The following is a 27,263-nucleotide window of genomic DNA, read 5'->3' as shown; positions in this document are numbered from 1 at the left end:
GAACAGTAACTACCAGTGGCTAGTTCGCAAGGGAACTTGAACTACTTCCTTAGTCTCCAGGAAGATACGTGGATTATCCTTAGAGAAGTCAGAAAAGGATGCCTACTGATTAAATGAAACAAAAAGATTAGTTATGCTGACTAGGAAGGGGAAGAGAAACACACACTGAATGATTGTATCTTTTTTGTATATAAAGGATTAAAAAATTCCAATTTAATAAATTTTGGAAAAGCAAATGTAAAATGACTTGGGTTTATAAAACCAGAATTTACAATTATCTGTGAATAGTCAAAGACAAATCATAAAACCACTTTGATTACAATTCCAAAGTAATTCTAATGGTTACAGAATCACTTTTATTCTCCCAGTGAGATTACAGTTGTTAAATTGTAGGCATCCCCACTGCTACTCACACTCCTTCATCTCCTTCTCCTAAGACAGTGTTTTCACACCCACGTCACGTCACACACACCAGGCACATCTTTCCTTTCAAGGTTAGCAAGATGGTATGTCCTTTTAGCTTAGACAACAACCTTCTTTTATAAATAACCCCTCTCCCCTCAGTGCCTAACTTCATCTGTCTTCATCCTCCAGAGGCTGTCTCCCCTTGGTCCCAGGCCCAGCAGCACAGGCACCCCTCTAAAAGGATCAGTGGGGCCGCACTAGGCACACCCTGGCTCCTGTCTACACCAGTGCCAGCTGGGCTCCTAGTTATCTAGCACCTTTGTGCCCAACAAAGTTAAAGTGTTTTCCTTGCACTCTTCCTCATTTCTTGCCACTATTCTCCTGCCTTTTCATAAAATCTATGACAGCAAGATACCTGGTCATTCCTAGTCCTTCTGTCTTGCATAACCCTTCACTGATAACCAAGTGACTGTAACTACCATTCAATGCTGAAAATCTCTTGGTCTTTTACCTGCTCAATCGTCATCTACCTCAATGAAAAGGAGTCTCTTCTAGGAGCCAGGAGTCTTAAAACAGTAACTCCTCTCTCCACATGCTCTGCCTCCTAACAGACCTACTCAGTAAGAATCTGTTACTTCAAGATGTCCACTGCTTTGCAAGATCTAGTCAGAACACTACAGCCTCTGTCAACTGCAAGCCTGAGGGAAGATGCCAGGCCCATCAATTCTCACCAATCGTTTTGGGTTGAATTAAATTAATATAGTACCACACTCTGCTCTTTACTACACTTCTTAACACATATATAACATCCACTTTAGTAGTCTGAGCACAAAGCTCTTGAGAGCTGTCTTTCCCCCTTCTTTCAATATGCCTAGACGCCACCCCATAGGGCCAAGGAAGCGCCTGCAGGCCTTCTGAGTGTCTTTTAGAACTAAGCATCTAACTGGTTAAAGTGTTACCCACAACTAGTTATATTTTATGGCCTCCATACAGACAGTATGTGTTGCAGCATCACTCAATTTGCAATCAGTGAAAATTTTCAGGGATCTATGTTCTCTTGAATCTGCTCTTAAGTGCTAACTTCTCATTAGCATTAAAAATGCTCCACTTTTAGTATGTCTATGTTAAATGCTCAATGTAGAAGTGCTACTGAGAGAAAACATGGAAGATTTCTTTAAGAAAGGAACCATGCTTTCCTTTCCAGCACAGCCAACCAGCTGAAGGCCTGTTTCCATTCTCCTCCCATCTTTCAGCATAAATCCACTACTCACTGCCTACACAACCTGATTTAGCAGGTACTCATCGTTAAGACCAGAACACCTATGGCATGTAAACAAGGTGAGATAGCAACAAACACAGATCCATAGATCCTTTTCTGATGGAGAACTGAAGGAAAAGTCTGAAACAATGAGCTCACGTGTGCCAGTGCACACACACAGGGACAAGTCAAATGTCTCAACAAGGGTTTACTTTAACAGAATCTGCACAGGTACACTATGCTCAAGTTTTACTAGAAAGGAGTCACTTGGATTTTCCCCCCCTTTCTTAACACAGCACAAGCCAATGGCCAACTAAACATCAGACCCATTGTTGAATAGAAGGGAGCAGCATCAGACACAAAATTCAGGCCCTGGTTTTATGTGCCTTTAATACTTTTTTTCCTTTCCTCTGTGTTCACTAAGCAGGGTTAAAATTCTTTTTGTATAGCTCCTTTTTGTAGCTTTTTGTTTTCCCTTTGCATTTATCATGTTTTTAGTTTCTTCTCTGAGGAAGAATTCTCTGAATCTGTATCTTCCAATTCGACCCGGTGCCTTTTGAGGCCACTGTGGCCATGAACCGCCCTGCTGCTGTCTATGCCTGGGGGATCAGTGGGGTCCTCTCTCGTTCCAGCACTGGGGGTCTCACAGGCCATTTCAGACCCACAACAATCTTTGTGTAGGAGTGTCCCTGTCAGGGACAAGTTATGGTCAGTGTCTGAATGTCCTGGGGAAGAGCAGGCCACTGCTTCCAGCTCTCCAATGTTCTGTCCATTGTTGTGGGGGTGAGGGAGACGGGGGTGTAAGCGTCCATTATTGTGGTTGGCACAGATGGTTTCGAGGCTCCTCTCTTCACTATCATCAGACTGGGTCCTGGGACAGTTGCCAGACTCACTGTTGAGAGTGGAGCCAGATGCCTTGGGGACAGGAGGAGAGGGCGGCTCCTCAGCCCGGCTGCTCAGGGCCTTGCTCAGAGCCTTTCCATTGAGCTTCTTGGTTTCAAAAGAGTGTTCTACAGAGCCACCATTGTTAGTGTCCTGAGAGGTATCTTCTGGTGCCTCTGCCCAAGACTGGCCACTGTGCTCATGGCCTGGGGCAATGCTGGGATTTTTAGCAGAAGTCCCTTCTTTTAAAGCATCCTTGCTGCGGCCTTCAGGGGGCAGGTCCTGGTTCCTCTGGGCCATGGCGGTGTTTAGACAGGCTTCCTTACTGGAGGAAGGGCCTGGGTTGTCCTTATGGCTGGTTCCAGCTCTCCCTTCATCTGCTTCCCCAGACACCAGGGAGCTCTCTCCATCTTTATTTGAGTAGGAGATATAGGAGTAGCGGAGCCACTTGTAAGCTTTATAAATCTTCCGCTCAACTGACTCTATGTCCGAAGTTGGTGATGCCCGGCTTGGCTGAATCTCCAGGGCGGAAGTGCTCCGCTCAGGGGAGGAGGTGGGGGAGGAGGAGAGGTCATCCACTTTGATCTGGGGATAATCATAATTGTCTTCTCCAATGTAGGTGTTGGTGGGCTTGGGCGGGGCGCTGGGCTTCTCTTCTCGGGGCGCCTTTTGTCGGCGCCGCATGGCATTCCGCTGCCGGGTGGATGTTCGGCGTTCATTCAGCTCCTCCTCATCCTCGGAGCTACTGGAGCTGCTAGAGCTGCTGGACTCATCTTCAGGGCTGGGAGACCGTGGCCGGGGGAAGAGATCCGTGTCCAGTTCAACCTCACAAGCATTTTCTTCAGAATCAGACTCGTTGGAAAGCGCCAGGAGGCGTTTGTCCTGGTAGCGCCGCAGAGCTGACAGACGCTGCTGGCGAGAAGCTGCATCCTCGCATGCAGGTGGTGGCGGAGTTGCGGCCACTGCGTTCGTGGTGGTGACCCGCAGGGGCCCCAGGTGGAAGGCGCTGTCGGCAGACTCATCCACTGTAGGCGGAGGGGAGCGGGGCAGCGAGGCCGAGGACTCGGAGTCGGTGTAGCCCGAGCGCTCGCTGACCCCTGCATGCAGCTGGAGGATGGTGCTCTCACTCAGGTCACTGTCTGAGTCAGAGCTCCAGCCCTCGATCTCGCGGCGCACCAGGGAGTCAAAGAAGGCCATCATCCGGGGGTCTTCTTGAACAGACTGGTTGGCGTAGTCATGCGACAGGCCACTCCCACTGTTCAGCACAAGGCTGATGTACTCTTCGTGGGTGTAGAGGCAGCGGGAATCATCCTCAATCCGACCGTCGAGGTCTCCGGTACATCCTGGCTGCTTGTACGGGCTCCAGATCTGCACAGAAGGTGAAAACAAGACCAACGAGGGCTGATTGGAAAGTATTCTGAAGCTGGTGGCGATAAAGAACACTAAGGCAGAGCCTTCCCAGGCCCTTCCTGTCATTTAGCCAGGACTTGCCAACCAACTTTAAAAATACATTCTTTATCAGCCTGGATTATGTTGGGCACATATGAAAACTGATGCTCTGAAAGTCAGATGTGGAACAAAGCACTGTCTAGGAGATAGCATTAGTCAGGAGACCTACGTCTTGTCTCTAGGCCCAGGAAAACCACACACCATCTCCCCCACAACCTGCCTGCCCTTTAGCCTCCTCCATTAGTATGAAAATTACAATACTTACCTTCACAGTCTCAGAGGACAGAGGATGTAAAGATTGGCCAATGTGTTCAAAACTCTCAGAAGACTGAAGCTGTGCACAGAGAGGTATACCACTTTGCGAAAGCAAAAACAGACCCAGCAGTCATTCCTCTGTGACAGCTGGTATTTCAGCCCATAACTCCACTTCTTTCCAATGGCAACATTCCTGTTTCTAACTAATGGGAACTGCTTACTGGGGCTTGAGGAGAATAGCCAACTGCCTACATGCAGGTCCCTCTTGACATGAAGTCATCAGTTACCTAGGAAACTGGGTTCTTGTAACCAGGGAACTGCTGGCTTGCTCCTCAACTCTTCTGTTACTGCAGGGATAAGACACCCCCCACCCCAAGACTGCAGCCCCATTCCTTAACATCCCTCCATTCCACGGTCAGGAACATGGACTCATAGGCAAAATGTGGCTGAATTAGGATTCAAACTCAGGTCTGTCTGAATGCAAAGGCCCAACTTTACAAGTTGAGTGAGTTATGCAAAAATCAAGTTCAAGGTAATTAACCTGTCACTGCAAATGAGGACTAGCTTCACCTGACTGCCAGACTGGTCCACAGTGCAGCACAAAGAAGTTCAATTATATCAGCCGGTAGCCATGGCAACTCAGATGAAATTCCAGGCGATTTTCTTGCCTGACAGGGTAGTGTCTATCTTTAGATGGCACCCAACCCAGAAAACGGTGGCTCCTCATTCCCTAACCTCTGTCAAGACAATGGCTTCATTTCCCCAAAGCTATCCAAGGACAAATTCGCCTCCATAAATTTACTGAAGCCTGTTCCCTCCATGCTTTACTTGAACTATTGGTTGGCAGTGCCTCTTTGAAAGGTCCTCACTTCAAGAGAGGCTGAAGAAACCTTCTAGGTTAGCTCTCTACCAATTCCCAGTTCAGATTCATTCCTCCTTCAACTCTGTTGCCTGCCTACAACTCCTCAGGTGTTCTCCCCTCTCCCACTTCATAATCTCACCCAGGAGAGTTTTAACGCAGTGGTTTTCAAACTTTGGAGTGTACAAGAGTCACCCGAAGAATAATTACCATGCTGACTCCTGAGCCTCACCCACCTTTAAAGATTCTGATTCAATAAGTCATGGGGAGGTATCAGGGTTCTGCATTTTTAACAAGTACTCAAGGAATGAGTAAGTAAGTGGAGGGGGACCAACTTTTAAGAAACACTGGAATATAGTTAGAAAATAAGTAGCAGAAAACAACAGATTTGTCTAAAGCGATTTTAAAATTCTTTGTGAGACTCAGTGTTTGAGAAACATTTAAACATGGCCTTCAGCAATAGGCTCAAACTATAAATGACTATCTCTGAGAACAGATGTCCACGGGAATAGATGTCTGGTGGCTCAGAAAGGAAAATGAGGGATCCTAAAGGCAAAGCCCTTAGGATGTTCTGTGGTCTTATTCTATATTCTGGGCCAAATCTCTCACTTCCCCAGTTCAAAAATGGTAAAATGTTACTAACCATGTGGTCTAACATGAAGCTAAATCTATATGTACTTCACATAAACTCAGAATTTGTTAACAGAAGTACAAAATATTAATAGCAAGATGCTGGTCTAACTATCTAACAAGCTGGTTTCTAGGTTCTAATCTCCTACCCAGGGCCCTGCGTCTTTGCTTCAGGAATGGAAACCAAAACACTGAAAGTCAGCTTTTATTTGGACTCTGGTAGACTTTCATTCCTGAAGCCTGGAGTAATAGAGCAAAATGCTGGATTAGGAGGCAAGAGACTTGAGTGTGGGTTCCCACTCAGTTCCTAGTTAGCTGATGACCTTGGGTGAAGCTCAGCTCCCTCATCTAAGCAGTGAATAGATGAGTGTTATCCAATCCTAAGATTCAGAGCAAAACAACCCCCCCATCATACACAGCAAGTTTTCTAGCTTCTAGAGACTTACAGCAAGAGCTGCTGGAGCAGAGAGAATAGATAGGAACCCCAGCCCCACCACTTCACATGTCCCTGAGCAAATGACTTCACCTTCAAAGTCCCTTTTCTCATCTGTAGAAATGAGAATCATTTTCATAGTCTATACCTACCAAAGAACCAATAAATGTGATGCTTTCTCTTATTTAGCAGCTGAATGCCTCAACGAGAAAGTTTCAGAGCCATCCTTAATGAGACTTTTGAATACCAGAAGTACTGATGGTCCCTATTATCTTAGTCTCCCTCACCCATAAAATAAAAATTTCATTTGTGAAACTGTTTACTTATTTACAGTGAAAGTCAATAACTCAGAAGGTAAACAATGAAAATATAACTTCCTGTGACATATTAAATGTAGCCAGACATGCCTCCTCATAGGGCAAGGTTCATGAGAAAAGGAAGAGAGAGAGATGAGTAGCTCGCTCTCTCCAAGCCCAGTGAAAAGTTTAGCTCAAGAGGCTGCTGAGGAAAAGGATACAGTTCAATTCTTAATCAAACATCATCAGAATGGAAAGCAATTAAGTAACAAGTGTTTTGTTCTACACAGCTGACCATGGCATGTTTCAGGTAGTAGCTCTAAGCCCCTCTTCTCTTTGCACTAACTAGTATACTAAATTTAGAAATCTGTCCACCTACCAAGAAAAACTACTCAGATAAGAGCCTAAATTGCTACTCAAAGGTTTGTCACATTTTGTAATCTGGCTTCTTTTTTTAGAACTTTTTTTTTAATGTCTTCATTGATTTCAGAGAGAGGAAGGGAGAGGGGGAGAGAGAGAGAGAATCATCAATGCCGAGAGAGTCACTGATTGGCTGCCTCCTGCACCCCCCCCCCCCAGCCAATGGGGCTCGAGCCCAAAACCCAGGCATGTGCCCTGACTGGGAATCGAACTGAGATCTTCTGGATCACAGGTCGATGCTCAACAGCTAAGCCACACTGGCCAGGTCCACAGCACTTTTTAAATGTGTCTTGTATACCTATTGCTTTTTCCATTATCTTTATTTCTTGTCTCTTCTACCAAGTCATCAATTCCTATGGGGACTTGCATTACCTTTCTTTACCTTTGTGTTCCCCACAGGGCCTAATACAAATGGCACACAATAGTTATATCACACATATGGGGTGAATAAATATTGGTCTTCGAGAAAAAATGTATTTGCCCCATCTTGCCCCCACTTGTGTTTAACTACAAAATGAAACCCCTCTTTTGCTAAATGTGGGCATTCAGGGGGATAAAAAACCTGTTATGGGTGAGAAAAGGTGGGCTCTGACAACAGGGACTCTTCTTCTCTGGGCTAAAAAGGCAGAAATAAAGGACAGACAGAGGGAAGGTGAGATAAAGGTGGAGAGGTAGAGAGAGAAATCCAGGCTGGACTAGAACATGGTAGGATGATGTTCTTTCAGCCATTGATCCTTTCAGAAATAGCAAGTAGGAAAGTGACATTTATGCACAGGTAATTCACAGGCTCTCCTGGATGGCAAGTCATGGGTAACATCTTCACATGACAGATAGGAGACAGACTCAAAGAGCTGCTTGAGGGTACCAACTGTACTGACTTAAAGTTTCAAATAGCTTAATGTGCCTCCTGGTGGGACAGGATTCAGACCCTACTGGAACCTGGAAGCAGTGAGTTCCATAGTTCAGTCTGGATAACCTCAAAGAGAAAACATTTTCTTCTCTTTCTCCTCTGAGAGCTTGGCCAGTTTCCAACCTATGACCGTTAGGGTAAGGACTCCAGTTGACTAAATAGCAATTGGGGAGACTCAACACAGAAGCATCTCAGAGTGCACAGTCAAGCAGGAATCTTTCTTCTAAAGGAGATGCCCAAGCAGAGCTCTCTGAGACAGAGAATGACGTCAACAGACCTGGAGAGGGCATGTTACCATGCCAACCCATTAGTCATAGGCCAAAGGAGAAGGGAAAGCAATGCAAGGGACAAGGCCAATTCAATGACTGCCCAAGTAAAGGGCTACTGAGTGGATCAAATCCAGCAGGAACATCAGGCTGCCAGCTTGCTGCCTTCCCACTAGCACAGTGAGTGTGGCAGTACCCTGGGAAGAAGAACGAACAGGGCTCTATCCTAGCTTTACCACTAATTAACCCCAGCTAGTTAATGTATAACATAAATATCATCATCTGTAAAAAGAAAAAGTCAGTAAAAATGATCTATAAATCCTGTTCTAGTCCTATGGGGAAATGCAGGCAATCATGGAAATCACTGGACCAACAAAATCTAAATACAAGCAGCAGCTGGAATAAGGACAAATAAGCTTATTGACCCATACTCCAACATTTTATTTCTGATAGCTTCCCTTGCCTCAGATACAATTTGGTTTAATTTTGGATGCCCTTTTTTAAAGAGCAAAAGAAAATGAAAACTACCAAATCATCACAAAACAATTCTTACTTTCCCCCTGAAACCTCCCTCACGTTTTCAAGGCCATTTTAGGAGGAAAAAGGAGAAATTTTAACTCTTTTGGGGGAATATCATCTATCCTTACTTAAAAATCAAGTTATCACAGGGTCCTCAAGAAATCATCATTTGCCCCAAACCCTCATTTTCAGATGTGGAAAGGGTTCGTAGCAACTGGAATGTGAGTGATGGGCAGTGAACCACCCTTCTGTGGATACAAGCCAGGCTGGGTCTCTCAGTTGCAGGCTTTGACAACAATACTCCTAGGCAGGGTTAAGTTCATTCAGTCAATGTGCAATTGATGCAAGTATTTAGCCTTAATGGCAACCACATGCATTGGTTTTTGGTATGCCCTGAGACAATTCAGCTATGATTCTGGCAGTCACTTAGTTATATCTGTGCCATATTAGGACAGCAATTAATGCAAAGGGCACAATGAGTAACTGAGGGGATAGTGGCTTCTTAACCTCTAGATGAAGTTTAGAAAGCAGAATTCATCGAACTCAAGATCAAAGGCCATTGGAATATAGCAGCATATAGGTTGTGTCTCGTTTCAAAGCCTAGTGACTATATTAAAAATGATCTTGACATGCTCTGTGACATGACAATAGAGCAGAGAGAGCTTTGAAGATACTGGTCCTGGAGTGATGGGGCCACCAGTGAAGGAATGCTGACAGCCTCTAGAAGCTGCAAGAGGGTGCTCCATAGGCCAGGCTATCTCTAGAGCTTCAAGAACAGAAAGGGAAGCCATTTCTGTTTCTTCAAGTTGCATAAAGTATTTGCCAGGATTTGTCATGTGTCCAAAAGAGAGACACTGAACATTTGGTAAGTTCACCTCTTCTGACCACCAAGAAGTTGTCTTCTACCACTCAGTAGAAACAATTGCTCTGTTTTCGACTGATGCTTTTCAAAACCCAGTTCTTTACAAAAGCCTGTGAGTGAATATCTTGTGAGTTAATACTAGTCAATATATTTGAATAAATGACAATACAGTTTTTCTTATTTAAAAAAACGGTTGTATAGAAGCACGGAACAGACTGACGAATCTCAGAGGGAAGGCGTGATGAGGGAGTAGATGGGAGCAGATGTGGGGTGGAGGGGACCAATGAGGGACAAGGGGATATCTGTAATATTTTCAACAATAAAGATAAATTAAAAAAAAAAGTAAACTCTTCTCTTTAAAAAAAGGTTCTGAAATGAGAGTTTTAAATCACTCTTTTTAAAATTACAAAAAATTTTCAATATTTTGTAATGTCAAAAAAATTGAGAATTTTGATAGACCATTAATATGTTTAAATATGAGGTCCTACAAACACTGTTTTGATTTCTTCCAACTGTGAATTGTAATAATTTATCTAAAAGGACAGAAGGGGAAGGTGCCTCACCTTGATAATCTTTTCTACACCAGAAGAGCAGATCATGTAGGTGTGGGGGTTAAATCGGACCTGGTTAACAATAGATCGATGCCCTTTCAGTACCATGAAGGCTCCGTTGACAACCCTACCAATGCCACCTGGGAAGACAGAAGGAAACAAAAATCAAATGATGAAAGTATATAGGTTCCAGTAATGGCAGGCAAACAACTCTGAACTGGAGTTGAAAATTTTTATTAACTATACCACCAGCCGAAAACTTAATCTTACAGATTAAGTTGCTATGGAAAGAGGGAAGATGAAATATCTCTCAGCATATGTGCTTTTACCAAGAGCCTTTATTTAGCCTTTAAGCATTGCCCACGCCCACCCACTGTAATTCCATTGTCAATGAACCTACAGCCACTTAAAACATGTCACGAGTTTTTGATCCCAAGATAGAATCCAAGTGTTACCTTAGAAAAGGCCAGTCATGAGCAAAATGAGACTGAACTGCCTGGGAACAGCTAGGCAGCTGAGCCAGGGACAAGCAGAACCAGAAGCATACAATTACTTAAATGCACAAAAACATCTCTGGTCCATTTGCCCTCAATTTCTATGATGCAGATAGCAAAACAAAACAAGCAAATATACAAAAACCACTGGGAAAAAAATGGAGAAAAGATATACTTCCCCCCCCCCCCACCCTGGTAGCAGGAAAGAACTAAAGATAGAGAGAGATTGGGTCACTTTCATAATAAGCAGAGCCCAAGTATTGAGAATCTGAATTAGAGAGTGTGGGCCTTAAAGACACCATGTATGGATTAAAATCAAGAGGCCACCAATAGAAAGCTGTATTTTAAAGACCATCCTGTAAGCTTTCTTCTCCAATGACTGAGAAAAGTACCAGAGGCCTGGAACTTGCACTGCAGATGAAGATGCTATCATTTATAAACTTAGGATAACCTCAAAGGTTCAACTTCACTGGTAAGGGCATCACAGTCACACAGAGCACATACACCCAAGTCCTGAGCAAGGTTGTTTCTGAGCAACCATCAACAGCTCAGTACACATAGGCCAACCTGTGACCCTGGCAAACTGGCAAATATGATGCATTCAGACACAAACAAATGTGTGTTCACTTATTTAAGCAATAAAATACCTTCTCAGTCCCTACCAGGAACATGATACCACTAGGGCAAAGTATAGTTTCGGCTCCACATGACACACCATCCACACTCCCAAGCCCACCTTGTTCAAATATTCATTCCAAACATTTGTTGTCTCAGTGTTTGGAAGGAGTATGACTAGACCAAACATCCCTTCTCCAGACATAATCTCACTCTGGGGAGGGGTCTTCTGCTTTTGGCATCCCGACACAACTCCTCTTTTGCTTCATGGAAGATATTCCTCTTTATTGCCATGTAAATATTTTTTATAACAGCAAGGTTTCAGACTGTACTGATCTGTCCTTTGGTGGTGCCAACTTAGCTAGTACTAGGTGCTTACTCTACTTGGTGGGTGACAAAAATGTCCTTTGCCTAATTTTCGCCCCCCATATTTGACATTGCTAATATATGAATTATCCAGGATGGATAATACATTTAAAGCTCTTTATATCTCAGCCCAACATCAAGTTTGTTAATAAACCATAAAGGAAAGAGAGTGACTAAGACATAAAACTAGTGTGTTTTTATGATGAAAAATGGGATCAGGAAAGGTTAAGCGCCAAGGTAGGATGCCACGATGGAATCCCCTAGGCACCCTGAGTGCCCTGCATTCCTAGGCTGGGATGAGAGGAGGGAAAGGAACCTGAGTCTACTCAAAATAAAAGGGATCCATGGGAATCTAAAACAGTTGTCTCAATAGAGGGATCACATCACCACCAAGGAATTCCTTCAGGTCTATTTTTGTTCTATATGAGGCTGATTCAACAAATAGCTTTTCTGCTCATGGTCTCTTCTGAATTCTATGTTTAACATCTACTCCTATCCATACCCTTATTAGGGTGGTCACTAGAAAAGAAACTTCGGGTTAAACCTAGTACCAATCTCTTGTTTAATCTTATTGCCTCTAAGAAAAGGAATTTAAGTGACTCAGAGAATTTAAGTGATTTCTTCCAAATCATTCAGCTAGTAAATAGCAGGGCCAGGATTTGAATCAGAGTCTGGCCTGGCAGGGGTGGCTCAGTGGTTGAGTGTCAACCCATGAACCAAGAGGTCACAGGTTCAGTTCCTGGTCAGGGCACATGCCGGGGATGTGGGCTTGATCCCCAGTAGGGGGAGTACAGGAGGTAGTTGATCGATGTTTCTCTCCCACCAATGTTTCTATCTACCCCCCTCTCTCTAAAATCAATAAAAACATATTTTTTTAAAAAAAGAGTCTGTTTGGCTATAATGCCTAATCTAATATCTTTTCCATCATATTGGTAGCCTTTAAGAAATGAAAGAATTTGAATAGAAATGAAGTCAGAAGCTCATAAATGATTTCTAAATCTTTATCATATAGGTTGGTTTTCTTTTTTTTTTTTTATTGAGTGGGCGAGGCAGAGAGAGAGAAAGGAAGAGGGGGAGAGAGAAACATTGATGTGAAAGCAAAACATTGATTGGCTGCCTCCTGCATGCCCCCAACACGGGATCAAGCCCACAACCTGGGCATGTACCCTGACCGGGAATCAAGCCAGCAACCTTTTGGTGCATGGGCAACACTCAACCAACTGAGCCACACTGGCCAAGGCTGGTTTTCTTTTTAAGTCCTGAATTTAAATGGGGGAAAGAGGAGACTCCATCCAAAGGTATCCTGAGTGCAAGCGCTATGCATCACACCACAGGACATTTCATCACATTAACAACACAGAACAGACCATGAGAGGAGAAATGGATCTCTTGCATACCTAGAACCTGGCCACAATGCCTAAACTAAGTAAGGCAGGTGCTCAGTAAGCACTTGTTGAATGAACAGTTCTAGAATAAGTACAGGAGAGGACAATTCTAGAATAAGTACCACCAAAGGAAGATACATAGAGGGTCTCACGTCTTAAAGAATCAGCTACAATAGAACTAAAGTTTATCAACCAAACCAATCTTTCTGTCAAAAGTTATTTGAAATAAATTACAGTAACTTTCAGATCTGAAGGATAACTGAAGGGTATCAATGACTGAAAATTCCAGACAATGGAAAAACTGTTTCTATTGCTCTTTCTTGCTCTGTGACCTCATCTGGTTTCTCTTCTTGGTAGCAACTTTAATATGAGGTCTTTTCTCCTCCTTCCCACCCAAACTGGAACCTAGGAAATCTGAAAAAGAGGAAGCCAATAGAGCCAAGAGACTGATAGTGTAAACAGCTACAGGAAGAATTATTGCTTCCATTTGTTTAAGGTAACCAAGACTATGTATACAGAATCATAGCAATAAAAGGGCTTCAGAGAGGTTCTCTACAGTTCCTTTCCTGGTTTCCAGGTTTCAAATGAATTAATAAACTGCTACTATACAGTTTAGATACAATGATTTTTAGAGAATAAATTTTCATCAGTTCTGGAGATTTGAGTAAAGATTTGAGTAATTCAGACAGATTTCTTTATTCTGAAATGGTTAATGTAAAAAAGGCAGTTATCAGTAAGAACTTGGGGTCTCCTCTCCTCTGTCACTTAGCCAGATCTTGCCCATCAATAGACGGATCAAGTTGGAAGGAGTGAGGCTGGGATTATTTCTTCTAAGACCTACATAACCTATATAATCCCTTGGGGGTCATCTCTAAGACTGCAGGTAAGGGGCCTGGTAAGGATCAATCTCACCCATGGTTATCAAATGAAGTCATGACCTAATCACTAATAATGAGTACCAATGAATAAAATATCACACACCCAGGAAAAAGGACCTTACCCATCCTTGAACTGTCATTTATTTATACAGTTCTGCATGGACCAATGGTCATTTCTCTGGGGCATCTGTTTCGCCAGCTTAACCAAACATGTTAGCACCACTTTGTAGTAGGTTTCTTTAATAAGTCAAGGCCAAAGTTCCCTTATTTCCATCTTTCCTTTGGTTCAGAAGGGATGCTAGGGAGGTGGGAAAGGCTATAAATCACTTCATCTACTATACCACAAAACCTCAGAAAATAAAATTATTGGGCCACCTTGTAAGACTCCAGGATCAGTGACTCACTCACTACCTTAGGGGGACCCAGGAAACACAAGGGACTCAGAGAAAACCCCTTGCTTAGAACCCTGAAAAAGACCTTTCTAAAATGCCAAGGCCGAGTCCGCCACCAAGACCGGAGGGATGTTCCCCGTTCAGGAGGAGGCCGACAGGATGGTATTTGTGGGGAATTTAGAGGCCCATGTGCGGGAAGAGATCCTCTACGAGCTGTTCCTTCAGTTTTTTATAGGCTGGGCCATTAACCAAAGTGGCTATATGCAAAGACAGAGACAGAGACGGAAAGCTGAAGTCTTTTGGATTTGTCTGCTTTAAACACCCAGAATCAGTGTCTTATGCCATAGCTTTGCTGAATGGAATTTGTTTATATGGAAGACCAATTAATGTGCAGCATCGATTTGGGAGCTCTTGGTCTTCTGAGCCAGCTAACCAAAGTTTTGAGATCTGTGTTAAGATAAATTCACATAGCTACAGAAATGAAGAAGTCCTTGGCAGATCTTTCTTTCCCATGCAGTTCTTTCCAACTAATAATGCAGCTTTACCTCAAGAATATTTTTTCTTTCAGAAGATGCAGTGGCATGCTATAATCCAGCCCTGTAGCTTCCTTACTGTGAGATGACAGTGCCTTTTCCTAATAGCACATCCGTGCCTCCTTCACTAAACCATGCTCCAGATCTGGAGGCTGGACCCAGCTCTTATGAATGGACTCACCAACAACCACGTGACTCTGACCTTTATCAGATGAATAAACAAAAGAGGCAGAAACACACCAGCGACAGTGATAGTAGTACAGGAAACACTAGAGAAAGTGAATATAGTCAAAAGTTCCAAAAGTGTAAGAGGAAGAAAAGATAATCTTACCTTCGAATGAATTTATCTACGCTGGTCTTGATGCTTTTAAAAGGAAAAAAGAAGTCTGTATTCTACTAAATGACAAATTCCATGGCTTTCTTGTCTTTTTTGAAATATATAATAATGTGGCATCTGATTTGCTATTGAAAGTTTGTTTTGAATGACAAAAACTTAAATATAATGTACTATTTTTGCTTTTGTAATGACATTGTAGACATATTGTCAACAAGAAATATACTTTGAGTGATGTATTTTAGTACTTATGATGAAATTGTCAATGAAAAGTCACTTACAAATAAGGCACCATGCTTTCCTAGGTTTTTGCCTATATGGAGTGGTAGGTTTTCGGAGTGAAACTAGTGCAGATATTTAAGAGTTACATGTTGTTCTTAACAGAAATGGAATAGCAGGCTTTAGTTTCCTTAGCTAATTATTATTATTTTTTTAATTTCTCAATATGTTATTTCTGAGTCTTATGCTCCCACAGGTTTATTTCATAAAAGGAATATGTATGCCCGACTGGGCGTGGCTCAGTGGTTGAGGATCGACCTAGGATCCAGGCAATCGGGGTTCCATTCCCGGTCAGGGCACATGCCTGGGTTGCGGGCTTGAGGCAGGCGATCAATGACTCTCTCATCATTGATGTTTCTATCTCTCCCTCTCCTTTCCTCTCTCTGAAATCAATAAAGATATATTTAAAAAAAAAAAAGGAGATATATATGACAATAATACCAAAGGAAAAATCATTATTATGGAGCTGGTTTTAGTATCATTCCCTTTTTATACAGCTTATATAAATACGAACATCTTCCTCATATTAATTGTATTGTAATTTCATGAAAATTATTTGGCTATGTCAGAAGCTATCATCAACTTATTTTACCAACTGGGTTTGAGAGGGTATGTCTGACATTAAGTAAATCTTGATAATGAAGAGTAAACAGAATAGTTCATTAATGTATGATATTTAATATTTATTATTAAATCAAGTTTCCTATTTCTGGTTCATTTCTTTTTAGAATATAAATAGAGTACATGTAAATAAATAAATAAATAAATAAATAAATAAATAAATAAATAAAATGCCAAGGCCAAATGTTCCCCTTCTTTACAACGTGCTCCTCCTTTCACAACATTCAGCCTGAGATGTATTCCCTCATGCCTCTCAAGGGTCAGGACATCACTTGCATTTCTTGCCAACTTGTTGCTTCAGTTTTTGTTATTTTAATTTGCTTCAACAAAGTCCTACAAGAATGGCTATGCTTTCAACTCAAAAGCTAAAAGCAACCTGGTCAAGATTTTTTAAAATATGTTTTTATCGATTTCAGAGGGGAAGGGGGAGGGAGAGAGAGAGAGGAATATCAGTGACGACAGAGAATCAGTGATCAGCTGCCTCCTGCACGCCCCCTACTGGGGACAGGGCCCACAACCTGAGCATGTGCACTGACTAAGAATTGAACCGTAATCTCCTGGTTCCTGAGTCAACACTCAACTACTGCACCATGCTGGCTGGGCTGGTCAAGATTTTTCAATGCCTTAGTTTAACAGCAATTTATCAATCATGCTACAAAGAGGTACTCAATGGCACTTGGGGCTTCAGGACACTGATCCCCAACTTCCCCAATCTAATCTATCAGGAAATCCTGATGGTTTTACCTTCAAAGTATAGCTAGACTCCAACCCTTATTACCTAGGTTCAAGCCACTATCACCACACAACTATATTATGTGGCATTCCTGATAGTTCTCATTTCTATGCTTGGCAACCCCATCAACTCAGTAGCTGGAGTGATACTATTAAAATAAGTCAGATCAAGCCACTCCATAGCTCAGACATGTGCCCTGACTGGGAATCAAACCAGTGACCTCTTGGTTCATGGGTAGACACTCAACCACTGAGCCACACCGGCTGGGTTCTTCGCACTGGTTTTACCTGAAATGTCCTTCCCCAGATTTCTGCATGGCCAACTCTCACCACTTTAGGAATTTGCTCAAATATGACCTTCTCAATGAGGCCTGTACTGAAATTCCTATCTGAAATCGTATTTCCCTGATCCCCTCCCCCAGTACCACTTCCTATCCCCCTTATTCTGCTCTACTTTTCCTTTTCCATAGTACTTCTAACCTTTTAAACATACCATATAATTTATTGTATCTATTGTTCACTGTCTCTTTTTCCCCTCTAGAATGTAAGCTCCATGTTGGCAAGGCTATTTTGTTCCTCTGTTGTACACCAAGCCTACAGAATAGTGCTAATCATATAGGTTTTCAATAAACATTGGATAAATGCATAAAAAGATGTGAGTGTATTAGACTGTAGAATATAAGCACACAGTAAAAAGCCCAATCTCTATTAGTGGGTCTCATCATCCAACATGAGGATTATCCGAATGTTTCTCTTTCTCCACCTTCCCGCTGTCACTTTCGAATGTTTCACTTTCTTCCCTTTTTCCTTTCAAGCATTTTTACTATGGTAACAGCAGAGAAATAAAGGGGCTAAAATCCTATACACCCTTCTCGGTCCTCTGAAATGCTAATTCCATGAAAACTTTACTGATACCCACAATCTTTTCAAGTACTCCTTAATCATCCTTTTTATGGGCCTTGGGACTCATTTTAAAATTTAGAGTACCATATGCACATACCCTTTTTTCATCCCGCTTAGAATGGAAGTTCTTTGAGGGGAAGAAAGTGTTTATCTTTCAACTGTCTAGAGGGCTTTGCATTATCTAAGGATACCCAATAAATAAACAAATTGAAGTAAATGCCCTCATCATTTTCTCTGGAACAAGGCTTGATGGAGAAGGCTAAAGCTATTACAGTGGAACCTCAGTTCTTGAACTTAATTTGTTCCGGAGGGGCTGTTTGAGAAATGATTTGTTTGAAAACTGAATCATTTTTTCCCATTAGAAATAATGTGAATTGAATTAATCTGTTCCAGGCCCCTAGATGGTTTCCTGTTTTAACCTTTCTCAATTGCCTGTGATTGTTGTTTCATGAGCACTTTCACACCCTTAGCAACACCAGCACTCTTGATGGCTCTATGTTTTAAAATTGTGTTGTTGAATTTGGCATGCCATAGTAGGTAGCCAGATCAGACACGGAACACCTCTATCATACTCTGCAATTATTTCTTTTTAAAACTCTATTGTTGTTCTCACAACTTTCCTTTTCACTTTGCTGCCATCACGAACCTTCTTAGGACCCATGGTGACTTATTGTACGTATTTAATAATAAGCAGCAACAAAAGCAAAAAAATACAAAAATATCCACAGTACAATTTCCTGAGATGTTAACAACACAAGGTTAAGTGGTAAACTGACTCATGCTTCCGCATTCTTTCCTCTGTTTGGCCTATGACTGATCATACAGGTATCAGCATGAAAGGGCTGATAGTCAAGAATCCAAGTTTTGTTCGACAACACAGACATTTTTCATGAACAACTTGGTTGAGAACTGAATTGTTCGAGATGGGAGATGTTCGAGACCAAGGTTTGACTGTATCTACCAAAATGAGGTTTGGTAAATACTTCTTGAGGCAATCTATTTCATTCCTGACTCCACTAGTAGAATTAAGAATTTACAGCTACAGCCCTGGTCGGTGTGGCTCAGTTAGTTGAGTGTCATCCTTTGCACTGAAGGATCTCCAGCTTGATTCCCAGTTAGGGCATGTGCTCAAGTTGCGGGTTAGATCCCCAGTTGGGGTGCATATAGGAGGCAGCTGATCGATGTTTCTCTCTCTCCCCCCTTCTCCCTTCCTCTCTCTCTAAGTCAATAAAAACATATTTTTCTACAAAAAAATAAGAATTTACAGCTGTAAGAGTCAAGGGACTACTTCTTTTCCTTGCTATATCTCAAAGAGTTTTCTAAACGCCCTTTTAGCTATTCCAAAAGGCCCAAGTGAACAATCCCAAGGTCTCCAAATTACAAACCATAAAGAGGAATACAATCAGGGTACTGGCAAGACAGAAAGACCAGTGGCTGTCTCCTGGGGATCATGAGCCACTTAAAAGTTAAGAAAAGCCGGATAGGGATGGCCGGTGCTATCAGTAAAGCTCAAGAGCTCCACAGACAGCAATGTTTAAGTGCACAAAAAAGTCATTTATGCTAAGTTCTTCTTTCATCATCTGTACTTCACATGTGTCTGCACCAACTACTTGTACCAATTAAAAACAGTTGTTCTTCTAATTACATGGTGAAAAAGCAGGTGCCCAGGCCTAACTTGCTGAGAGTCAACGCCTGTGTAGAAAAAGGAGGAGACACAGAGCATGCACACATAAGCAGGCCCCTGACAATGCATTTGCAGCTGTTTCCAGCCTACTGGCAGTGGGGTGCTGCAGTGACTTGATAGTGAAACTGCATGTTTACATACATTCAGGGAAAAATTTGTTATATAACTTCCCCCTCTTAAACTACAGAGTCAGGAGCAACCTTCATGCAAAAACAATGTAACCAACCATTCAGGTGGGCACCAGAGGACAATGTCTTTGTCTCTAAGGGGTTTTTCAGAAGAAAGTTAAAATGGAGAAGGATTTCTTACTGAGAAATAATAATCATGTGGGGGGAAGAAAGTGGGGGGGAGGTGGAGGAGGGTATGGGGGGATAAATGGTGATGGGGAAAAAAAAGTTATTTTTAAAAAAAGAGCCCTGGCCACTGTGGCTCAGTTGGTTGGAGCATCGTCCTGTACACCAAAAGGTGGCATGTTTGATTCCTGGTCAGAGCACATACTCAGGTTTTGGATTCAATCCCTGGTTGGGGCATGTGTGGGGAGGCAGCCAGTCGATGTTTCTCTCACACTGTTTCTCTCTCTCTCTCTCCCCCTCTCCCTCTCCCTTCCTCTCTCTCTAAAAATCAATAAAAACATATTTTAAAGAAGAAGACAGAAGTTTGACAAGATTAAATAATTTTTTCAAGGCCTCCAACTTGAAGATGAATGGATCAGGAATTTAAACCCAGGCCTACCAACTCAATTACATTATGCTTCTTTCCATAAATATGCTCATTCTCCGTACTTCAGAGATGTAAAGCATATTCTGATGTGTTCTTTGCCACAGCAAAATTCCCAGCTCTATTCTGTCCTCTAATTTTTAAAGAGATTTTTAGAAATGAATTATTTGACATCAACTAAAATATCAAGCCTAATCTTGCCAGGTAGTAAATTTTACAGTAAGTTTTAGATCTTACATCTCAAAATGATTTTCTCAGCCTACTAGGAAACCCGGTGAGAATTACTCGGCCAATTTGTTAAGTCAGTGCTGTTTACATAATAAATAATTTTCATCTCTCTGGAGTTGGTGTAGCAAAAACTCCAGTGACTGTCCATCTTTCTGAACAGAAGAGTGAAGAAGAAAAAGATGCCCTTGCTTTTGGCTCACACTCAGGACTTCTCTCCATCTAGTTCTCCCACCATTTTGCACACACTGAAGCACACAGCAGGCATTCAGTAAATGCTGATTGCTTGTCATCTGATATGCCATTAAGGCATATAACAGTAAACCAGTTTCCCTGTGGTAGACTGCCTTAGTATCTTATGTGAAACTGGCCCATTCAGCCTCATTCCATATTTGTTTAAGTCAGAGGGGCAGTAGATAAGATTAGAAATTTCCTAACAGACTTTTCCTCATCTAAGCACTCAAAGTTAAAATCCAAGAACCACATCTAGCCCTTATATGTTATGTTTGGCTTGCTGAACCTTGCCGAATATTTTTTAAACTATGAATTGCCAATATTTAAAAATAGAGATTACATATAAAAATAAGAGGTAAGTATCCCTGAAGCCAGAATGAAGGATAGGGCTATAAATAGGATTAGGTAAAAACCTACATAAAGAGCAATTTCACCATCACACCCCTCCACCAGCACACAGGGCTAGGAAACTACCCCTTCCCTGGGGGTTGCCAACTAAAAGACACTTTGGACTAAAAACAATAGACACAGATTGTGGGTGGGATTAAACAAATATCTGTGTATAGATGTGAGATCCATAGTTCTATTTCCCTATTTGGCTCTTGGTACCATAGTTCAACTGTTAGGTAAATACCCTCCTGATAGGAGATCAAAGATTCCTATTTGGGGAAACTGGCTAATTTCAATAGTAGAAAGCCAATTGACAATGGCTAAATTTAAAATTATTATGTGTATATTATAGGAAGAAAAAGAAACTTGCTTTAAAAAAAAAAGCTTTGTAATATTATTTGATTTAAAATTTATGTACCTGTTATTACTTTGGTAACAAAAGTACTCAACTCTAAAAATAGTAAAAGAAATGAAAAAGATTAAGGAAGGATAGGAAAAACAAAAGGAAAAATATATGGACAAGAAAAAATAAAAAAATGTAAGTTGTCAGAATAGTGGCAGGAAGACTGGATCCCCAAATGAGCCAAGGTTTGCTAAAAATAATCCAAAAAGGGCCTGGCCGGGGGTGACTCAGCAGTTAAGCATCGACCTAGGATCCAGGAAATCAGGGTTCGATTCCCGGTCAGGGCACATGCCCGGGTTGCGGGCTGCAGCCAATCAATGACTCTCTCATCATTGATGTTTCTATCTCTCTCTCTCTCTCTCTCCTTTCCTCTCTCTGAAATCAATAAAGATATATTTTAAAAAAAAATAAAAATAAATAAATAAATAAAAATAATCCAAAAAGGTAGTTTACTTACATGCAGAACAAGATGACGATCAAAGAGACAGCCTCACTGTGACAGGCAGATGATGTAATGTTGAAGGGTAATACAGGAAAAACAAACCCCTCAACTACCAGTTAGTGAATCTAACAAGAGAGATAATACAAGGTCTTGGCCTTGTGCACAATGAAACCTAAGCACCGAATGAAGGATGGGGATCCAGGACCAACCACAGCCCATGTGGAAACCATGGGGTTTCTAGCCAACTCTTTAAGTATGAGTGGCTCATGGGTTCTGTGGCCTCCAAGAACAGCTTATGTGATCCTGAGTGTACTTCCTGAAACACCATGTAGCTCACTTAACTAAGGAGCCAAAGATTTTCTCTGGTCTAGTCAGACTACATCTGTTGAATTTATCCAGTTACTCCTTAAACAGAAGTAGAACAAATCTAGAGGAGAGAAATCAGAACATCCAAGAAACTGATATCATTTCTTTGAGGTACTACTAAGTATATTTTGGGGTGCTATCTCTGGAGGAGACAGAGAAGGGGACATGAAAGCTACCTTCAAATAAGTCAGTCTATGAAGAGGAAGTACGATAATAAGGCTGTTCTCGGTAAGCCTCCATTCAAAAGACTACATAGGGGTACAGTAAATCTTCCAGAAGACTTTCTAATCACTGGAGTTACTTGAGGTAACAAGCACCCTACCATGGTGGGTATCTTAGCAGAGGTTTAAGTTATTCCTCAATAAAAATATACTTTGATACTCTTTATAACTCAAAAAAATGATTGTGGGGGTGGGTATGTAACAGAAAATTTTGTGAACCCTTGATCTGGGTGAAATACCCATGCGGTACTTGAACACTTGTGATGTTTTCATTTTTATTCAGTTAAGAAAATTTCATTTCTATTGTGATTTATTCTTTGACCATGACTATTTACTAATTTTTCTTTTTTCATTGAGGAATTTTTAAAAAGATGTGGAAACAAGCATAAAATGTATAGTGTAATGAAGTTTCATAAGGTGAACACACTTATAACCAACACCCAGGTCAAGAAACGGAATTTTCCTTGTCATTCAGAGGCCCCTATGGGCCTCATTCCAATCACAACACCCCCTTTTCCCTGTTCCCCCTAAAGTAACCATTATCCTGACTTCTGTATTAAACAATTCTCTGCATTTTAAAATTTTATTTATCCAGGTGTGCATTCCTAAATACTTCAGTTTTGTTTTAATATGTCTCAGGTTTCTTAAACAATAGGTTTCTGTCTATCCTTCTTTATCCATTAGAATGTATTTGTCAAAGAATATGGGTACAACAGTTTCTGACAGTTTGGATTTTGTGGATTGTATCCTCACAATACAGTACAATACGCTCCTCTGACCTCTTATACTTCCTGCAAATTGAAAGGTGGATCCTGAGGTCTGATCAGATTCAGGGTGGTTTTATTTTGCAAGACTATGGGTAGTGTTGTTTTTTCATCAGGAGGCACATGTCTAATTGCCTTTCTTTTTGTAATGTTAGCTGCTGTAGATGTTCAATATTTAGATACATTAATTCATTGAGGGCTGCTAAGTGATATTAAAATTCTATAATTTCTTTTTTTAAAATGTCTGTTCTACTTACATTTTTGAAGCATTATTTTCCCTAGATATAGAATTCTGGTCAGTTGGTTTTAATTCTTTAAGCACTTTATTTATTTAAATCCTCACCCAAGGATATTTTTTCCATTGCTTTTTATTTTATTTTTTAAAAATATACATCTTTATTGATTTCAGAGAGAGGAAGGGAGAGGGAGATAGAAACATCAATGATGAGAGTCATTGATCGGCTGCCTCCTGCACGTGCCCTACTGGGGATTGAGCCAGCAACCCAGGCATGTGCCCTAACTGGGAACTGAACCTTGATCTCCTGGATCATAGGTCAATGATAACTGCTGAGCCATGCCAGCTGGACTTTCCATTGCTTTTTAGAGAAAGTAGAAGGGAGGGAGGAAGGAGGGGAGAGAGGAAGGAGGGAAGAGAGAAAGAGGGAGAGAGAGAGAAACATTGATTTGTCTGTTGCACAAGCCCCGACCAGGGCTGGGGATTGAACCTGCAACACAGGTCGTGCCTTTGACTGGGAATCGGACGCATGACCCTTCACTAAGAAGGGCCGAGGCTCTAACCGCTGAGCACCACCAGCCAGGGCTATTTATTATTGATTGAGAGAGGAAGGGAGAGAGACAAACCTTGATTTGTTGCTCCACTTATTTATGCATTCATTGGTTGATTCTTGTATGTGCCCTGATCCGGGACTGAACCCACAACCTTCGCATATCAGGAAGATGCTCTAACTGACTGAGCTACCCGGCGACGGTTTCTTTAATCACTTTAGACATATTCTATAAAATTCTGGGTTCTATAATTTGGCCATCAATCTTATTGTTGCTTATTTATAGGAAATTCATCCATTTCCTCAGGCTGCTATTGGGCTTTCGTTATCTTTTGCTTTCAATAGTTTGACTTACGATGTGCCTAGGTGTGCTGTATTTATCCTACTTGTGGTTACTGAGTTTCTTGAATTTAAGAATTGGCATATTTTATTTATTTTGGAAAATTCTTTTAGCTATTATTTCTTCATATATTGCTTCTACTCATTTTCTAATCCTTCTGGGACCCTGATTTCAGATATGTCAGCTCATGTGTGTTCCACTTGTTTCCTACATGCTCTGTTCTGCTCTTTCCACTCTCTTTTCTCGTCCTAAGCTTTCATTCAGTTTTAGAATGTGTACATGATTTTTTTCTTAAATAGATTCCAATTCTTTTCACATTCTCCATCTTTTCATCCATTTTGTCCATCTTTTCTTCTATTTTACTTCTCATGTTTATAATATTTAAAGTCTCTGTTATAAAATTGTGAGTTCGCTTCCATTGATTTTTTTTCTCTCTTGATTACCGGCTACATTTTCATGCCTCGTAATTTTTCTTTTAAGTATGTTTTTACTGATTTTTTTTTGAGAGAGAGGGGAAGGGAGAGGGAGAGATATAAACATCGATGAGAGAGAAACATTATCAGTCACCTGCCTCCTGCACACCCCCTACTGGGGATTGAGCCCACAACCCAAGCATGCACCCTGACTGGGAATTGAACCTGTGACCTCTTGGTTCATGGGTTGGTGCTCACCCACTGAGCCATACCAGCTGGGCAATTTCTTTTTTTGTTTTGTTTTGTTATACCTCACCCAAGGATATTTTTTCCATTGATTTTTAGAGAGAGTAGAAGGGAGGGGGTAGAGAGAGAAACATTGATGTGAGAGAGACACATTGACTGGTTGCCTCCCACATGAGCCCTGACCAGGGCCAGGGATTGAACCTGCAACCTAGGTACGGGCCCTTGACTGGGAATCGAACCCACAATCCTTTGGTGCATGGGCCAATGCTCTAACACCTGAGCCATACTGGACAGGGCTATCCATTTTCTATTTTAAAGACATACTCACTTAATAATTAAAAGGTTTTCAAGATCTGGTAAAATATACAATTAAGCCCAAAGCTTATTTCTCAGCTAATCAATCTAGAGCATATGGGGGCAAGGAGGCTGAATACAGAACTACCTCTAGAGCTAGAACATCACTTTTGGCTCAGATAGATGATCCTGTCCCTTCTGGTTGTGCTTCAAAGGTAAGCTGTTTCACTCACGCTTTCCAACTTCCGGAAGGGGAAAAAGACCTTTTGCAACGTGTTTAGTAACTAGACCGCAGCAACAGGATAGTTATACAAAAAGGCCCTCAACAAGTTTTGAAAGGCAAATGTTTGGTAACAATATTGTTAATTCAGCAATAGGCAAGCCAACAACTTCCCTAAACTGAGCAGTAGACACACTGTGCAATATACACTTGGCATAGTCCTCTATAATTTTCCTATTGGCCATTTTCCAGTTTGATGCCATGTATAACCCAGAGCAGATGGCTATATTAAGCTGTCCTGAGAATAAAAAAATATACACCAGTAGGAAGCAACCAGTATAACACATAACTGAGCATGCAAGGTCACTATTATCAAGAAAGAAGAATGATCCATGCTATTTGAAACTTCAGCTGGCCTAGATCCAAATTTATGGAAAGCTGCAGGTCTTTTTTCACAATACATCTAGAGCAAATGCAGAAATATTTCCTCCCAATTTCTTTGATGTCTGGGGTCAGTCAAACCCAAGGGAATGCACCTGTCAGTCAACAAAGAAAATTTCACTTTAGTTAACATCACCAGGGAGGCCAAAAAAAAAAGAAGAGGCCCTAACAACTATTTGTAGAGTAATAAGCATGAACGTGCAGAAAGATAATAAAAGCAAAGCATGTAAAAGCCAAGATAAAAATATTCCAGGAGGGAGACAAATGGACATAAAGGAGGTCTATGAAGTCTAAAGAAAAGTTCTTACAAGGAAAAAATCTGTCATAAAATCATTATGACAGATAGGTATGAAGGTTATAGTTAAATCTGGCTTCTAATTTTTATTTTATAACTTCCTTTGGTCACTTTTCCAATAAACTTCTTATTATGCTAAAAGAGAAATATCTTTCTCTATAGCTACAGGTCTGTCCTTTCAGGGTACAGCACGCCAAAGGTCAGTAGAGCCATCATCAGCAGCAGGTTCACACTAGGGACACACTCACCTGCTTCTGGATCTGCAGGAATTCTCCACATGTACAGGTTGAAGTCATCAGAGCCTGAAAGGATATACTGTTGGAACAAAAATATTATTTATATATCAGTTGATTGACAAGATATCTTTATTTATCTACCTATACAGAGAAAGATTCTTTAAAAATAAACAAGAAAAATGGAGATATATTCATAAGGCACCACACAGCAAACACCCTCTTAAAAATATTTGCAAATCAAAAGGCCCCTTGGCTGAAACTCAGCAACAAACTAACCAACCTGATTCAAAATGGGCAAAGGACTTGACCAGACATTTCTCTAAAGAAAATATATAAATGGCCAATAAACACACGAAAAGATGCTCAACATCACTAATCATTAGGGAAATAAACATCAATACCACAATGAGATACCACTTCACACCCATTAGGATGGCTATTACCAAAAAACAAACAACAGAAAACAAGTGTTGACAAGGATGCAGAAAAATTGGAAGCCTTGTGCACTGCTGGTGGAAATATATAATGGTGAGCCCACTGTGGAACATAGTATGGCAGTTCCTAAAAAAGTTAAATATATAACTACCATATGATGCAGTAATTTCACTCCTAGGTATACATAAAAAAATTGAAAGCAGGGACTTGAGATATCTGTACTCCAATGTTCATAGGAGAATGTTCACTATAGCCAAAAAGTAGAAAGACAACTCAAATGTCCATCAATGAATGAATGGATAAACAAAATGTGGTATATACATACAATGGAATATTATTCAACCTTAAAAAGGAAGGAAATTCTGACACATTCTACAACATGGGTGAATCTTGAAGACATTATGCTAAATGAAAAAAGCCACATATGAAAGCAAATATTGTATGATTCAACTTATACGAGGTACCTAGAATAGTCAAATTCGGAGACAGAGAGAAGAACTGTAGTTGCCAAAGACTAGGGAGAGGGAGGAATGGGGAGCTACTGTTTGGGAAGATGAAAAAATTCTGGAGATGGATAGTGGTGAT

At 41.2% G+C, this 27,263-nt stretch overlaps 1 protein-coding gene and 1 pseudogene across 2 annotated transcripts in view; one reads left to right on the top strand and one right to left on the bottom strand.

Annotated features, from left to right (window-relative positions):
• Positions 1 to 765: 765 nt before the first annotated feature.
• The window catches only part of DCAF5 (DDB1 and CUL4 associated factor 5), a 91,550-nt gene continuing 65,052 nt past the window's right edge, over positions 766 to 27,263 (bottom strand). For both annotated transcript variants that reach the window (XM_016223817.2, XM_016223818.2), the window contains exons 7-9: positions 26,256 to 26,322; positions 10,008 to 10,135; positions 766 to 3,913 (exon numbers count right to left, since the gene is read on the bottom strand). In XM_016223817.2, coding sequence (XP_016079303.2) covers positions 2,150 to 3,913; positions 10,008 to 10,135; positions 26,256 to 26,322 — 1,959 coding nt within the window. In that variant the 3' untranslated portion in view covers positions 766 to 2,149. The remainder of the gene's footprint in view (positions 3,914 to 10,007; positions 10,136 to 26,255; positions 26,323 to 27,263) is intronic.
• LOC107545645 (splicing regulator RBM11 pseudogene) lies at positions 14,255 to 14,983 on the top strand (annotated as a pseudogene).

The sequence above is a fragment of the Miniopterus natalensis genome, chromosome 1, assembly GCF_054644295.1.
Source record: "Miniopterus natalensis isolate mMinNat1 chromosome 1, mMinNat1.hap1, whole genome shotgun sequence".
In the NCBI taxonomy this organism is placed as follows: Eukaryota; Metazoa; Chordata; class Mammalia; order Chiroptera; family Miniopteridae; genus Miniopterus; species Miniopterus natalensis.
Note: the sequence above shows the minus strand (reverse complement) of the source record. Positions and strands in the feature narration are given on the sequence as shown.